Below are 17,720 nucleotides of genomic sequence, written 5' to 3'. Positions count from 1 at the left end.
AGAGGCGGTAGGGCTCGTGACGGCAGTGGTAGAGGACATCGAGGTGGTTTTTTAGGGACTCCTTTGGGTTCCCTGGAACCGACCCAATTCACAAGCGATTACTCGCTCAGGAACAGAAGAGGCAAAACAAGAGGTGCGAACTAGTGGACACTTCACAAATTATTAACCTTTCTAAACGGACTTTGACAGTCGCGGAAATGACAGTCTTAAGTAAAGGTTTATCTTTTGTCCCTGAGTGTAAATTTAACCCTTTTACATGGGTGAAGGATATTAATTTGTTTATCAGAAAACTAAAATGGAAAAAGTTTTTCTGCACCCATGATAAGGAGGAATGTGATAAACTGGGTATAGATAAAGATGACCTTCCTGATGTGAGATTGCTTGCTGATCTACTGATGGAAAGCGAGAGGAATCTAGGGGAAGGACCATTTACTGACCTGAAACCCATTTCAAGAAAGTTTCCTCCGCTACCCAACAATTCACCCCTTGATGTCTTTCTCACTGTCGTCACCGAACGTTTAAGATCACTACACGTTCAGAATCCATATCCTAAAAATTTGTCTGAGCAAGAACAGCTGGCATTGATGCAGCTACAGCAAGATACCACTATTGTCATCAAGCCCTCAGATAAGGGGGGCAATGTGGTTGTCTTAGATGTCAGCTGTTATGTTCAGATGTGCATGAGGATTCTTGACGATAAAACCTGCTATGCAAAATTGGATCACAATCCCCTTGAGGCCTATAAAAGAGAATTAGGCCAGACTCTCAGTAGGGCAAAATGGCGTAAGCTGATAAGTGCAAACGAATTGGCATATCTTATGCCTGCCTGCCCGACACTACCGGCCTTCTATAGTTTACCTAAAATACATAAGGGGACTACACCCCTAAAAGGGAGGCCGATAGTGTCGGGTATAGGTAGCCTTACGGAAAAAATAAGTATTTATGTTGATCAAATTTTGAGACCCTTTGTGTCTAGTCTACCGTCCTTTGTGAGAGATTCGATGGACGTCCTCAGAAGGCTTAATGACATCAGATGTGAAAAAGATACCCTACTTGCCAGTTTGGATGTGGAAGCGTTATACAGCTCCATTCCACACAAACAAGGCTGTGACGCAGTAAATGCGTTCTTACTGGAAAGGGGATCACAATATCGTGAACACAATGAGTTTGTGATCACTTTGTTGAATTTTATTTTACATCATAACATTTTCTTGTTTGACCGTTCCCTCTACCGCCAGCTCAGGGGGGTGGCGATGGGGAGCCCATGTGCTCCTACTTTTGCTAACCTCTACCTGGGCTGGTGGGAGAGGGAGGTTGTCTTCAACGAGGAAATGGAACAATGGACCTCATCCATACTATTATGGATGAGGTTCATTGATGATGTTTTCATTTTGTGGAGAGGCACGAAGGAGGGGTTTGTGAATTTTGTTTCGAGACTAAATAACAACTCTCTTGGTTTGTTTTTTACATCAGAGATTGATGAAAAACGACTTACCTTTCTGGATCTTATGATTGAGATTGACCCTTCGGGTCATATTGCAACCAAGGTGTTCCGTAAACCAACGGCCACGAATGCCCTCTTGAGATGGGAGAGTGGACACCCCCAACCACTCAAGAAGGGCATCCCAAAGGGACAATATCTCAGGATGAGACGTAATTGTTCCCAATGGTCCGACTTTAAGGCCTCGGCTGATGACCTTAAAGTACGGTTTACAGATAAAGGCTATCCTAAAGCAATTTTGAAGGAGGCGTATCAACATGCAGCAGCATGCAATAGAGAGGAGCTGTTGCATCCGAGGAACAGAACATCTGATGAGCCACAGATACGAATTATTGGTACTTATGACACAGCAAGCAGGGAGATACGCAAGCTCCTCACTGATAATTGGGATATTTTGAAAACTGACCCGGATGTTGGTCATTTGATAGGCAGTAGCCCCATGATTACATACAGACGAGGGGGAAACATCAGGGACAAACTGGTTCATAGTGCCTTTACCAGTCCCAGAGATGTAACATGGCTGGGAACCAACAAACCTAAGGGTACCTATCAGTGTGGGAGCTGCGTCGCCTGTAAAGCTGTCTTAAAAAGTACAAAATTCAGGAGCTCCATCACAGGACATGAATATGCTATCAAGTCCTTTATCAATTGTAGAACAGTTGGAGTGGTGTATTTAGCCACCTGCATCTGTGGTATTCAATATACAGGCAAAACGAAACGCGAATTTAGGAGGCGTGTTGGTGAGCATCTCCTAAAAATTAAAAACTCAGGAGACACCCCGATAGCACAACATGTAGCCACCTGCCATCCTGGCAATCTGGATTGTTTTAAATTCCAAGGTATAGAACATGTTCGGCCACCACCGAGGGGAGGTGACATCGACACTTTGTTGCTCAAAAAAGAGGCACAGTGGACATTTGTTCTAAACACTGTGAAACCCAATGGCCTCAATGACACTATCTCCTTCGCCTGTTTTATTGAGTAATCTCTAATTGAGAATATCACTCTTTTAACATCTTTTGAGGAGTGATATATTTGCCATTTTGAGATCCTTCAGATCCGATTAATATACTGGATCTGCTATGCTGGATTAATCTGGTATTACTGTATATACATTTCCTTTCCAGAAATGCTGTTATTATATTGTAATTTGATATGGGAGATCACCCTCCTGTATTAATTATAATATTGAAGAGATTCATAATACTGGCCATACATTTTTGTACTATTAATGTCCTCTGGCGTTTTTAAACCAGAGCAATCTTTACAGAACAACTATATGTCCTCATTTCTGCTTTAACAATGCAGTATAAGTGAGAAGACATCAGTCATTGGCTTCTCCCCTCCCCTATGGATGACGCGGAGAAGTGGGTGGAGCGGTAGCTTCCACAGTCCCTTGCTGATGACGAGATGGTATGCGCGTCATCCGGCCGCGACGGGATAAACAATGCGCGGCCGGATGACGCGCTCTGCTCCGGATTGGGCACCGGCAGTGTCGCCTCATGGATGGGAGGTGGTTCCTCCATTTAAACAAGCCCGTGCTACGCGCGGGTCACGGCCATATTGCCGAGGGCTCTTTGCTGAACGCACGCCATCAGTGGCGTCCAGCACTCTCCGTTCAAAACACTTAGTTCATCAAGTGACCGTTGTCCCCAGTGTAAGGGGAAGTAAATCAAAACGGTGACAGTGAATTTAATGTGTGACATAGGGCTATATGCATTACATCAATTGCATTTAGTTCAACATCTAGTCAGATGATCCCTGAGGCCTCTTGCTGCTCTGTAATGCACCCTGTGTGAGAGGGTGACATGCGGAGATAACAGAGGCTTCAGCTGTTTGCTCCTGATGAACCAACTAACAAGTTGGATAAGAGAAACGCGTCGAGCAATCAAATGCTGTGATAACAACTACAGATTGACTTGCTGACTATAAAAGCCCACGGCCTGTTCCGATATCCCCATTGATTGGGATTTGGGCTATCCTAGTAGTGCTACCTGACACTGTGTGATGTGCAGAGTCTCTTCTACTGGAGACCTGACACATTCACCCACTGTTTCAATCAGGTGCCTATGTATGGGAGCCTACCATATACCCCAAACCTATAAAGGAACACGCCGTATATTATTAACTCCTTACAATTGGGAGTTCTAGTGGTAGGGATGAGTTTTAGGGATCAGCATCATTAGTCTGGGATATCCCATTTCACCCTACTAAGCCTAATGTGTTGCAGATAATTTTAATATATAATTTAATAAAGACAATTTTAACGTACTTTATTTAGGCAGTAAAAAGTTACCTGAAAGTAGATAATAAGAAAACTTATCACTCCAAGGAAATCATGAATGCTGGACTATTTATTGGTATAGCAATGTTAAAAACATTAATATATACATTACAACTGCAGAGGAGTAAATCAAATGTAAATATACCATGGTTAGACCCTCTGACTGCCTTAGCAACCTCTGGGGAACTGGGGAAGGGGGGGGGGGGGGGGAACAATAGGGTAAGAGAGGGAGCCTCCTCTCTCTAGCCACTTGTGGATCAAAGCACAGTACAGCGCTGTGCACTCACTACATGAATGCCAGCGCCATATATTCAAGGTGCAGAAAGGGATTAGTAATTTAAAGGAAACCTTGCACCACAAATTGCAATACAATCTGCAAGTGCCATATAATCCAACAGTAAGAGCTGAGCAGATTGATATATAGTTTTATGGGAAAAGATTCAGTAAGATCTATTTTTGCTGTTACAACTTAACCCCACCCCCATGAACAGCCCTCAGTACAGGGAGGAGGTGTTATCAGTGATTGATAGCATTCTCTATATAAAAGTATATACACAGAAGACTGTCAGTCACTGATAACACCTCCCCCATGTAGTGCCTCTTACAGACCAAGTGCCTAAACTGCAATCCAAAACCCACTTATTTATCGCAAAGTGCTAACCCGGCAAATTAACTGGAATACTACAGTCCAATATAGTATATCTTCCATGTACTTTATCATTTAGCTATAATAGCCTGCCTACATTCAATCCAGACCGCCACCCCCAGGAGCTCTGAACCCCTAGGAAGGCCCCCCTGTCCAACATTATACATTTACAACACTTTTTTGACACTGTTCACTGTTGACATGCACAGTGTTGATAGCACGGGTCCTAGCTCTGAGAACCCTGCTAATCTCTATAACAAGGAATCTGAGCACTGCTTCTCCTCACTGATGATCACGACGATGAAGACGTCCCATAGACTTTTATATTGAGACTGTCTTCACTGCAGGGCTCAGCAGTGAGGAGAAGCACCGCACTTCTGAGAGCTTCACACTGCTCGTTATAAGGATCGACGGGGATCTCAGAGCTCACTGCCCAGCAAAGCTGCTTACCCCGCCGGTCGCGTCTGGGGGAAGATCACGCGCCACTGCAGGAGCCTCCTCCTCCACATCTTCAAAGCGGTGCACCTAATGCTCTGGCAGCCTGCTCAAAGCGACCAATAACAAAGCTCTTTTCTGTAAAGTGCTTTGTTATTTGTTGTTTCAGGCAGCAGCAGCACCACTGTGCCATTTGGTATTCTGCGCAGGCACGGTGAGGAAGCTGGCAGCCTGCGAGTGTCCTTCCCTCACCGCGCCTGTGCAGAATACTGAACAACGCAAGATTTCCCCAGGGCACAGGGAAGGCAGAAGGATGCGAACGATGCCTGGCCCTCTCAATCAACACTTGGAAGGCGTGACTTAAAGGGAACCTGTCACCGGGATTTTGGGTATAGAGCTGAGGACATGGGTTGCTAGATGGCCACTAGCACATCCGCAATACCCAGTCCCCATAGCTCTATGTGCTTTTATTGTGCAAAAAAAACGATTTGATACATATGCAAATTAACCTGAGATGAGTCCTGTCCCTGACTCATCTCACATACAGGACTCATCTCAGGTTAATTTGCATATGTATCAAATAGTTTTTTTTACACAATAAAAGCACACAGAGCTAGGGGGACTGGGTATTGCGGATGTGCTAGCGGCCATCTAGAAACCCATGTCCTCAGCTCTATACACAAAATCCCGGTGACAGGTTCCCTTTAAGGTGGGAGACGGGAGCCTCTAGGTGCAGGAGCAACGCAAAAACTGCTAAACTCCTACCGGTTGCAGCATCGCGTCGCCAGCCGGGCGCTAGGCAGCACGCTAAATAGCGGACTACATACAAACTTATATCCCGGACTCTGGCATCAGCGATATCAGTGATCCCTGATCTCAGTGAGACGTGACATCTGCGCCAAGCAGGAATCAACCAATGTACATACAGGTAAACCATCTGTATATGAGATAGTTACATGGTTACCAACCTGTGTACATTACGGTGGATAGCATATCGCATAACCCCACCACTCCCACAGTACTATTCTAGCTAAGCTTCAGAGCGCGGTATCGTTATTATTATTAGAAAAAGATAATGGTTCCCACTTCCAGATACACCAGGAGATTTTATTTTGTGACTGTATTACCGCTAATAAATATCACAAGATTCCTACTGTGCACATCAAAAAGAACGGCAGCTATGACACATTTCTTAGTAATAATTAGAGTAAACCAATTTTATGAGCTCTCTTGTGATTGTAAGAAAATCTTTTGCTATTTTTTTAACATAAAATATTAACCCTGTAAAGTGCCTTAAAGTTTTGTCTTTCCTCTGCACTTTGTCTTCATTGAAGGGATGAGACATAGGACATAGTGCTCCCTGCTTCTTCCTATAGTAAAAAGCAGCAAGGGGCAGCAACAAATAGGAGCTCTTAAATGAGGACTCCCAAATGAGTGCAGTGTACAGATTGGACTACAGCTCTTGGTTCATGCTGGAGCTGCTCAATACTGATTTTCCCCAAACAACTGGGTCAATTCTAGATCTTAGCACAGCATTTTGCTGAGGGTATCTGTCACCAGTTTATGCTGACTTCACATAGTCTTCACATCAAGGAAGCTGACACTAATTCATCCATTACCCCAGACCACCATGGAAGCTGACATTAACCTCTCCACTATAGAAGATCACTAGGTAAACATGTATTGTCCTCTTCCATACCCTAGACCACCAGGGAAGCCTGTATAAAAAGGTTTGTACCAAGATGAAAACCTATCTCTTATCCCCGATAAGGAACAAGCATATGATTCGTGGCTGTCTGATCATTGGGAACCCTACTGATTCTGAGAATAGTGGTCCAAATTCCCCCCAAAAAATAGAGTGGTGATTGAGCATGCAGGGTTTTCAAGTGGTCAGCTCTTTAACTTGACATATCCTAAACTTCCAACGTTATGAGGTTAAATGGTGTCCTATATAATGTATAAAAATCCATAGGATATGACTAGTGCCTGCTGTGTTTGTGACATCCGAGGTCAGCTGACCCCATTGACTTTTGAGTTTCCTAACTTGGCGCAATGAATCTTCTAGCACTTAACAATACATAATTACTAAGCCTCCAATTTGCCATTCGGAAATGGAGGCATGGAGTGGAGTAGGCATTCAAATGAAATGGTGAAAGCTCCTAATTAAAAAGAATAAATCACGGGATAACATTTCAATCTCTGTGGAGGACATGGGAGGCAGCGGCATGAATAACTGAATGTTGAGATTGTCGTAGGAGCAGGGGGATTTTTTTTAAATGGTTGCCTTTGAGATCAGATTAATTACATGGAAGGGTCAGAAGACAAGGGTTTGAAACTGGTGTTAATCTATTTATAGGCAACTGAGATGTAGATGCCATAAATTTCATCAGTGGGAATTTCTCTGCATTTTATAATGAGTCGCATTGTTTCTGTATATTTTATATTTGCCTATAGAAGATGTTCTTCAATGGATTTGATCGATAAAACATCAGTCATTTAATTACTATTAAGAGAACATTTCCACCTAAAATAGAAAAAAATTGTCCTGGAGCTTTTTTTAAATTGTTAGAACATTTCCACCTAAAATAGAAAACAATAGTCCTGGAGCTTTTTATAAATTGTTAAAGTGGAATCAAAAGGTATGCTCTATCACAGGAGAAAGATAACTATCTGACCACTAGGACTCCATTTAAACAGGAGACATGGTAGGGTACTAATAGTGCGACCCCAGCAATCGGACACTTATCCACTATCCTCTGGAAAAGGATATGTGTTGATTCAAGGAAAACCTCTATAAATATTATCTTCATCCATTTCTCATTTTTATCTGTTTCTGGCAAAGCTTAGCAAACATCAGTATGGCCACCATTACTGCTCCGATTGCTTATCCCAGTCATGCGGTGATATATCACCTTGTTGAGGCAGATGGGCATGTACTTTCAATTTAACTGTGGGGGAGAGGAGCAGATACTTTTTACAATGCTTATCTCTAGGATTGGACAGGATCCTTATTTGCAATGGCAGCTAATAGCATAGGTACCATTATCCATAAACAGGATTCCCTGACCAAATGTAAACGGTGTCTAAACAAACCATAAGAAGTTATTTGCATGACATTGGACTACATGCCAGACATACAGCTACAGGTGTTCCCTTGACGCCACCGCTATCAAAAGCTATCATGGTGCACAGCAAGATGGCAATGGAGGCTGGAATGGAGGTCTTTCCTTTTCAGTGATGAGTTCTGATTTTGTCTGGGATGCAATGATAGCCAGAGATTGGTCTGAAAAACATGTGGGCAAAGTCATAAAGAGTCCTTCATGAATGTCACACTGGAGTATGGTGTGGGTTGATATCTGGACCCCTCTAGCCTTAATTTCAGGTACACTAACAGATTGGCATTATATTGATTTGGTCATGGAACCACTGGTGTGGCCATTTCTCAAAAGTGTCCCATTCGTCATTTTTCAATAGAACAATGTCAGGCTGCATGTTCCAAGCAGCCTGATTAGCCTAAATGTGCTACCACGGCCTACAATTACTCTGGACTCTAGTATCCCATAGAGCACATCTGGGAAGTCATTGGTCAGCAATTGCAAAGGGATATGCCACCAGCGGATCTTAATGATTTGCGTGCCCAAGTGCATTCAGCGTGGCAGGACATTCCTCAGACAACCTAACTGATAGCATGCCAAACCGTGTAAATGCATGAATGGTGCTCAAACTTGATACTGAATAAAAGTAAAGTTTAAAGTTGGCCTTACACATTATGTGTACATTGGCAAAATCCACTGATTACCAAGATCAGTTTGTCTCCCAACTCTCCTGTGACAGATTTTGGTGGACATAAGGGTTGGGTATGTCATGTTGGATTTCAACATGCCCAATCCTATTGTTCTTAGAGAGATATGATATAGTCAGAAGTGTTTAATAACAGTGTTCTTCCTGCTGCCTTTAACAACCAGTGATGAGCGGCAGGGGCAATATTCGAATTTGAATATTCAATATTTTGCAAATATTTGGGCGAATATTCGTTGTATATTCATGAATTCGAGAATTCGTGATCTCCAGTCATCATTCTCTTGATTGTGAAAATCGGCAATTGGAAAATTTGCGATGAACACTACTCTTACAGTCAAAGATATTGCAGCCTTCTCATTGGCCCACAAGCAAGAAGCAGTGAGGGATCTCGCGTACTGATGAAAAAAAATCTAGAATATTACGAAGATATAGCACTAAATTCTAGATTTTTTGAAAATTCTCGAAGTGACAATATTCACGATAAAAATTAATGATTAGAATATTCGTGATCAACACTATTCACAACACATGCTTGCATGGCGGCACATGCATGTGTATACTGGGGGCAATAGCTGTCAGTGTAAGGTTGGCTTAATTCCTTCCTTCATATTTTCTATTCATTTATTAATTCATTCATGAGTTTGGCTCAAAATGGTGGCATTTTTTACAAGCTGCTGTGTGAAACCATCTTACTTTGGTCATAGACCTAATACACTAGAAAAGGTGCTTGATGGCCAACAAAATTATGGATGGAGACAACTAAAGATATCATGAATACGTTGTTCAGACACATGAAGACACTAACATGAGACAGGACATTCTGGAGTGTGTACATGTTATACCTAGTTTTATTTTTCTCTCCCCTTGGATGTCAATGGAAACATTCATATGCGATTTCCATTAATGGCTATGAAATGTTACAGATCGGTTCATATTGCACATGGGCAATGCATTGAATCCTACACATTCTGCTTGCCTATGAGCATATCAATGTGTGGTAGAACTTGCTGTCTAGACTAATAATTAGTGTATTATTACAGAAAGCAATGCCAAACATACAATTAAATACAGCACATACAGTCTTTCATTTTTATATTTTACCACTAGGGGGCGATAGTGTCTTAAAAATTTTTTTAAGCACTTTCCATGTATGTATATTTGTACAGGCTATGCCTTTATTTTCTATACTAGTCACATACAGTAAGTACTTCACTAGGAGACGCTCTGGTAGCTTCCCGTATCACAGAAATATTGGTCTCAGAAGAATGTTATCCAAATATCTGTCAGAATCAGTTATCAGAGAACACATAGGTCTCTGCTGGAAATGAGGGTGTTTTTAAAGCATACCATTAATAACAGTGGGATCTGTACTGCTAAAATATTGCTCTAAATAAAAAAATAAAAGTGCATACAATTAGTTTTAAATCACAGAAATCCCAATTTTTTGTATAGCTACAGATGCAACAGGGGCTCTGTGACACTTCACCTCAATGCTGGCCAGACACCAACAGTAGCTCTCAAACAAGACTGTGATGTTTATCTCAGGTGCTTATCTTTAGGATGCACAAGAATGAAGGAAGGAGAAAAGATCCATACTTTTGGATTTTCTTTTCCTTGGGGTGTGCCGTGTCCTATAGGTATTTATGCAAAACACAGAAGGTGCTGCATGTCTCGTTGCCATCCTCTAGTCTTGGATGTGATGCATTGTGGTTGCAAAGGCTATAGCACAATGTTGGCCCAGTTGGGTACCACCAAAACTACATTCCGGTAGGCAGTTCAGAAAGAAAGTGATCTTAACTGCACTGGCATATTTTACTTAGTGTAAATAAAGGCCCAGGATGTTCAGCTCAGTGCTATTATTTTCTGTTTTGCTCTGTCATAGAAGCAGAACAACAGAAATAATATAAGTCTTGGATTTGGCACATAACCGACGTAACAAAACCATGGACTAGAATGGAATCCGTTCGGTTTCTGTTCAGGAGAACATTTGTTTAGCAGAAAAAAAAAGTCCTACATGCATCTATTTTCGACGAACCCTATGATGGAGGCTCCTAATGGAGCCTCCAATGCAGATGTGAACATGCCCTAACTTGGGTCAGATGGGGTGAACTCACTTTCATAGATCTGAGATTATGCACAGGATAGCTTTCTGGCACACATGTTGGCATCAGCAAAAATGTCAACCTGTAAGCACCATATTCTTCCTTTAGAAACATTCCTGTATGCCTCGATTTTCCACAGATTCCATATGAAAAACCCCTCTGTTTCCCTCCGTGAAATTGGAGGTACATGGATTACTATGGGTGCCATATAACAGATGAGATCCAATACAATACAGATCTATAATATGGTCATTTGCATGAGGCCTAAATTATATTTGCAACCCTTTATTTATTCCAAAGTGTAACGGTGAATATGGAGTCATTGAATCTTGTACTTCAGGTACTTTTGGCCGGTGGACTGTAAAAGGGGTTGTCCAGACTTTTTTAAGTGATGGTCTATCATCAGTAAAGGCCATCACCAGCTGATTGGCACCCCTGTTGATGAGCTTTTGCGTGTAGCTCCGTCAACGTTGGAAACACATTGCATCGTCAACATTGTAATGGACAGAACTTGCCACTGCAGGATTGCTCCCATTGAACTCAATGTAAGCAGCACTGCAGTGACAGTGGTACACAGAACAGCTGATTGGCGAGGGTAAGGGGTGCCGAACCACCACAGACCGGCTAGCAATGGCGTATCCTGAGGATAGGCCGTCACTTATAAAACGCTGGACAATCACTTTAAGCTGAGGGGCAGGATAAAGAGTTGTGTGTCAGGGGCAGGGGCTCAGCTTTAGGGGAAGCAAAGCAGGGGAAGTGGCTGATTCGGGGGCCCTGAACCAGAAGGGGCCCATCCAGGAGGAGGAGGACTAAAAGATTTTCTCAGGGCCCCCTCAACAGTATTACACAATGAAATAATATACAGTGGCAGTATAGACGGATGGAACAGCTGCCGGGCCTGGTCTGAGAGAGCGATCTTTACTAGCCACAGGAATGGGGGTGGCATAAAAGGAAGGGGTTGCGAAAAAATTACTGGGGGAGGGGGGCCCCATTCAAAAATATGCTGTAGGGCCCAGTCATTTCTAGCTACACCACTGGTCAGGGGTGTAGCTAGGGGTTTAAATCTCCCAATAAGCACAGCATTAATTATGTGACACGTTATGAAAAAATTAAGATATTAAAAAAATATTTCCTTACATCACTTAAACTGATATAGGGGTCAGATTTGAATGATACATGATATCTTTCAGTGACCAAATCTCTTCTTACTCACCGTAGGTGGTGGAATGGTTCAGCCTTAACATAAGGTGTCTCAAGAGATGCTGGGAATACAGCTCCTTCTGCACCTGCACAAAAAAAGAAATATACAACAGGCTTGAGAATGAGTTCTAGCCATTGCCATATAGAAAATAGAGCACGTGCAGTAGTAAGAAATAGCTGACCATTTTCCTCTATTCTCGTCAGTGACTGACTTGTAGTAGCTCAGACAACAATAACCACCATTTTCAACGTGCAAGCCTTAACATTAATAAGGAAACCCCCTATGTGAGGACCTACCGTACTCCATAGACGTTACATTCTTGGTAGTAGTTGGTAGACTCTACCAAAATCATTATGTTATTATTATTATTTATTATTAAAGCGCCATTCATTCCATAGCGCTGTACATATGAAAAGGGGTATACATACATAATACAGACAATTGCACTTATCATAAACAAGACCTGCCCGTGAGGGCTTACAATCTACATGGTATGGGAGACGGACACAGTAGGTGTTCTGCTAATATATAGATATAACCCACCAAAATACTCATAATCCTCCAGTTTATAAATAATTTGTACTTTATTGAATATAATAAAGTACTAATTATTTGTAAACTGGAGGCTTATGAGTATTTTGGTGGGTTAAATTAGAGTCAAATTGCCTCTTTGGTGGAAATACGTGAGTGCCTATATTTACTGTTTTGTGTAATATATAGATAGCAGAGTGACTGGCACTGGATTCCTGAATTCAAATGTGACAAACCTCAAGATCTACATGGAATTTGTATGTTCTCCTTGTGTCTGTGTGGGTTTAATCCAGGTTCTCTGGTTTCTTTCCACAATCCAAAGACATAGTTATAGGGAATCATGATTGTGAGCCCCCCAATTTCTATGGACATAAACAACATTTATTCAGATTAAAGGGAATCTTTCAGCACTTCTAACATGTTAAACTGTTGACAGAACTAGGTAGGGGCTGGGGAGAGCAGGACAATCTTGCCTTTTGTGGCACCTTTGTCATTAGGAGTAGTGGGAATATGAAGTATTATTCGGCCAAATGCTGCCCAGAAGTCAGAGCTTCACCATGAAATTCTCTCTGATTCACAGCCCTTTTACTCTGCTCTGAGAGACAGCTGTAGTGGTCTCCTGGTTGGATACTACAACTGTTACTAAAAGCTGAAGGGAAAGGCTGTGAAGCAGCTCAATGCAGAGAGCAATTCACAGTGAAGCACCGCCCAGGGCAGCACTTGGCAGAATAAAACCTCATATTGTCACTACTGCTTATGACAATAGTTCCACAAAAGGCATGATTGTCCTGCTTTCCCCAGCCCCTACCTAGTGCTAGAAAGAGTTTTATATGGTCAAAACTGCTGAAAGATTCCCTTTAATGATTCTGTAGTACTTTGAAATCAGAAAGATGATAATTGATTACTTCAGAGATTTATTAGACATGCTTACACTTTTTTTTTTACTAGTTGTGATTGTGGTCTAACTAGACACAAAGCAGAGTGACTCTAGCTATGCAGTATATAAATCCTGATTATGCCACTGATTGATTCATATTTTAGACTTTGGCCTTAAAGGGATATTATAGTTTCAGCAAATAAAAAGGTATTCTTTGTTCTTTGTTGACAAGTTGTTCAGTTTCCAACATAATTTCTGTATTAAAGGGCACCTGTCAGAAAAGTTGTACCTATGAAACTGGATGATCTGTTGAATGTGCCCTTGGCAGCTCAAGGTATCTGTGTTAGAAAAATGAAGTTTTAATATACACAAATGAGCCTCTAGGAACAACGGGGGGTGGGGTGTTGCCCTGTTATTAATTCAATAGTAACCCCCAGGGCCCCCTCTTCATCTATATATGGCCACCCTATTAGCAAGACAAACAATGGCCCAATTGAGTTTGAGCACTCCTGATTGCACAGTCTCAGGTCTGACTGCACCCCGCCAGACAATCATCACCCCCGCCATAACCATCACAGCCAAGCAGGTCCCTTTGTACCCTGGCGACTGCCATTCTACCTTGGACTCCTTCGACTGAACACTTGTCTCCTAAGACAGGAAGGACAGGCTACTCTAGCTTGTTCTCACTGCTTGGCCAGCCGGGCATTAAAAAAGAAAAATGTTCAGGGCCCCCTGGCCACATAGCAGCTGCATGGTCTACTTCTATTAAAGATATGCCACTGATTTAGGTTCATCACATAATCTAGATGGATATTTATTACCTCTATGAAAATACTGGCCAGATTCTCACCACAGGAGATACAGACGATCAACCTAATTTTTTTAAGTAATTAAAATCCATTTTTTTTATTGCCAATTCGATAATATCAAGTGTTAAAGCCATCTAGGCTCTTAGCTTTCACACCCTTGCTTGCTGAACACGTCTTGACCTCCCCTGTTTTCAGAGTAAAACTTCTATCCACTAATGTCAAAATCATTCTGTAGGGTTCTCCACGTCCAGCTCATTTCTGACTCCCTGCTTAGCACTCAAGAAAGGAATTTATTTTTTCCTCGAACTTTCTATCCACATATGATAAGGATCACATCGGGAGCTGCCCCCATTTAAACAAGATGGACTTGTGTCTTTTCTTAACCTCACTGACTTTGAGATAACAGTAATTGCATAGAAGATAGATTGTCATTGCCTTGTTTTGGATTATTTACACTATAGGAGTGCCTGGTGTCTTCATTCTTTTCCACAGATTGGAAATCCTCTGGGGCATGACTCCCCACCCACTGGTTTCACAGCTTAACACTTTCATGGCAGGAAAGGTCAAAGAGATGCCAACAACTATTCATGTCTATAGATATCTAGCTTTAAAAAAATCGCAGCATTCCATGATATCCTTTCACTTGCGACTCCAATGAGGAATGAAATTAGTTGTTTTAATCACCTTGTATGTCAGTTTATGGACGACAGACTGATCAATCAAATCCAATTCCAGTCCAATAGTCAAAGTGTCCTATTCCTTCAGATCCATTTTCTTTATTTGGTAACTATTAGAACAGACTAATGGAATAAATGTGTTTGTATGAGATTAGAAAAGCATGGCTGCTTTATTCTAGAAAGAGCACCACTATTGTCCATGAGCTGTATATTGCAATTTAATCTCATGCAACAATCTCTTCAATAAATATATTTATATAACATGTTGAGAAATCTGTTCTATGCCAATTGTGTCTGGTCACCAAAAATGCTCTTGAAGGTCAAGAAGAACAGAAGTTGGTTAAAGAGGACCTGTCACCATTCCTGACATTCCTGTTTTATTAGCTTCATGCATTCCCCATGTAATAACAATTCTGGAACATCTATTCTTATGGCTCTATGTTGTGCCATTCCTTTATTATTTCTACTAGAAGTTATAAATTAACTGCTAGCAGTCTGCAGTAAGGGTACAGAGGGGAGGTAACCAGTTGGGGGGGTGTACCTGCTCAGTCTAACTCTATCCAATCAGTGCTTCCATTTTCAGACTGTGCAGGTACACCCCCCCAACTGGTTACCTCCCCGTTGTACTGAAGGCTAATAGCAATTAATTCATAACTTCTAGTCGAAATAATAAAGGAATGGCACAACATAGAGCCATAAGAATAGATGTTTCAGAATTGGTATTACATGGGGAATGCATGAAGCTATTAAAACAGGAATGTCAGGAGTGGTAAAAGGTCCTTTTTAAAAGAAACACAACATAGGCTCTGTTCATATTACAGTCCTAAGTATGCTGTATACTATGGAACAACTCCCAATATTGTATATATACAGTTGCAAGAAAAAGTATGTGAACCCTTTGGAATGATAAGGATTTCTGCACAAATTGGTCATAAAATGTGATCTGATCTTCATCTAAGTCGCAACAATAGACAATGACAGTCTGCTTAAACTAATAACACACAAAGAATTTAATGTTACCATGTTTTTATTGAACACACCATGTAAACATTCACAGTGCAGGTGGAAAAAGTATGCGAACCCCTAGACTAATGACATCTCCAAGAGCTAATTGGAGTGAGGTGTCAGCCAACTGGAGTCCAATCAATGAGATGAGATTGGAGGTGTTGGTTACAGCTGCCCTGCCCTATAAAAAACACACACTAGTTCTGGGTTTGCTTTTCACATGAAGCATTGCCTGATGTGAATGATGCCTCGCACAAAAGAGCTCTCAGAAGACCTACGATTAAGAATTGTTGAATTGCATAAAGCTGAAAACGGTTATAAAAGTATCTCCAAAAGCCTTGCTGTTCATCAGTCCACGGTAAGACAAATTGTCTATAAATGGAGAAAGTTCAGCACTGCTGCTACTCTCCCTAGGAGTGGCCATCCTGTAAAAATGACTGCAAGAGCACAGCACAGACTGCTCAATGAGGTAAAGAAGAATCCTAGAGTGTCAGTTAAAGACTTACAAAAGTCTCTGGCATCCCTGTTAGCGTTTGAGTTGTTTGAAAGAAACACACAATACTATGTGTGGAGAAAAAGAGGCACAGCACACCAACATGAAAACCTCATCCCAACTGTAAAGTATGGTGGTGGGGGCATCATGGTTTGGGGCTGCTTTGCTGCGTCAGGGCCTGGACGGATTGCTATCATCGAAGTAAAAATAAATTCCCAAGTTTATCAAGACATTTTGCAGGAGAACTTAAGGCCATCTGTCCACCAGCTGAAGCTCAACAGAAAATGGGCGTTGCAACAGGACAACAACCCAAAGCATAGAAGTAAATCAAAAACAGAATGGCTTAAACAGAAGAAAATACGCCTTCTGGAGTGGCCCAGTCAGAGTCCTGACCTCAACCCGATTGAGATGCTGTGGCATGACCTCAAGAAAGCGATTAACACCAGACAACCCAAGAATATTGCTGAACTGTAACAGTTCTGTAAAGAGGAATGGTCAAGAAATACTCCTGACCGTTGTGCACGTCTGATCTGCAACTACAGGAAACGTTTGGTTGAAGTTATTGCTGCCAAAGGAGGTTCAGTGATTAAAATAAAAAAAGAAAAGTTTTTACCACTCTAAATGGCGCCACCTGGGGCAGAGAAAAAAAGGACCGTTAAATGATAAGAGCACTATAAAGCTATCAATGAGATATAAATAAATTCTAGATAAAATTATGATAAAGAACTGAAAATCTGGATAAAATCAGATTTACTCACTTCACCCAGGAGGAGTGATGAGGGATAAGCTCAAGACACCCTCATCAGCCACCTCCTGCGCCTTGTTTGCTTGATAGATTTTTCTGGAAAGACAGCAGTCCACCCTCTGGAGATCTTGAAATTCCAAAATACTTTTTTCAACACAGGGTATGGGTGAGGAAAGATTCCAACGCGTTTCGGGGATTTTCATCTAGGAATCCCCTTCTTCAGGAGGTTCAACCAGTTATTAAATCCAAGGGTTCACATACTTTTTCCACCTGCACTGTGAATGTTTACATGGTGTGTTCAATGAAAACATGGTAAAATTTAATTATTTGTGTGTTATTAGTTTAAGCAGACTGTGATTGTCTATTGTTGTGATCACATTTTATGACCAATTTGTGCAGAAATTCATATCATTCCAAAGGGTTCACATACTTTTTCCGTATATATATCAAACTTGTCCACAGAGCTCCATTCACCTGACAGATGCCAAAAGAGTGTCCTACTGGCATCTGTCATGTTGATATATGATGGTGTATAGAATGGTGCAGTAGACTAAGCTATTCTACGCAGATGTATCCAGGAAAATAACATTTACCATACGTTATATACGTGTTT

At 41.6% G+C, this 17,720-nt stretch overlaps 1 protein-coding gene across 3 annotated transcripts in view; it reads right to left on the bottom strand.

Moving 5' to 3' along the window:
- SGCD (sarcoglycan delta) overlaps nt 1-17,720 on the bottom strand; it is a 756,997-nt gene that overhangs the window by 29,345 nt on the left and 709,932 nt on the right. For all 3 annotated transcript variants that reach the window (XM_044281196.1, XM_044281197.1, XM_044281195.1), the window contains one exon: nt 11,983-12,055. In XM_044281196.1, coding sequence (XP_044137131.1) covers nt 11,983-12,055 — 73 coding nt within the window. The remainder of the gene's footprint in view (nt 1-11,982; nt 12,056-17,720) is intronic.

Source organism: Bufo gargarizans, chromosome 2, assembly GCF_014858855.1.
Source record: "Bufo gargarizans isolate SCDJY-AF-19 chromosome 2, ASM1485885v1, whole genome shotgun sequence".
NCBI classification, from domain to species: domain Eukaryota; kingdom Metazoa; phylum Chordata; class Amphibia; order Anura; family Bufonidae; genus Bufo; species Bufo gargarizans.
Note: the sequence above shows the minus strand (reverse complement) of the source record. Positions and strands in the feature narration are given on the sequence as shown.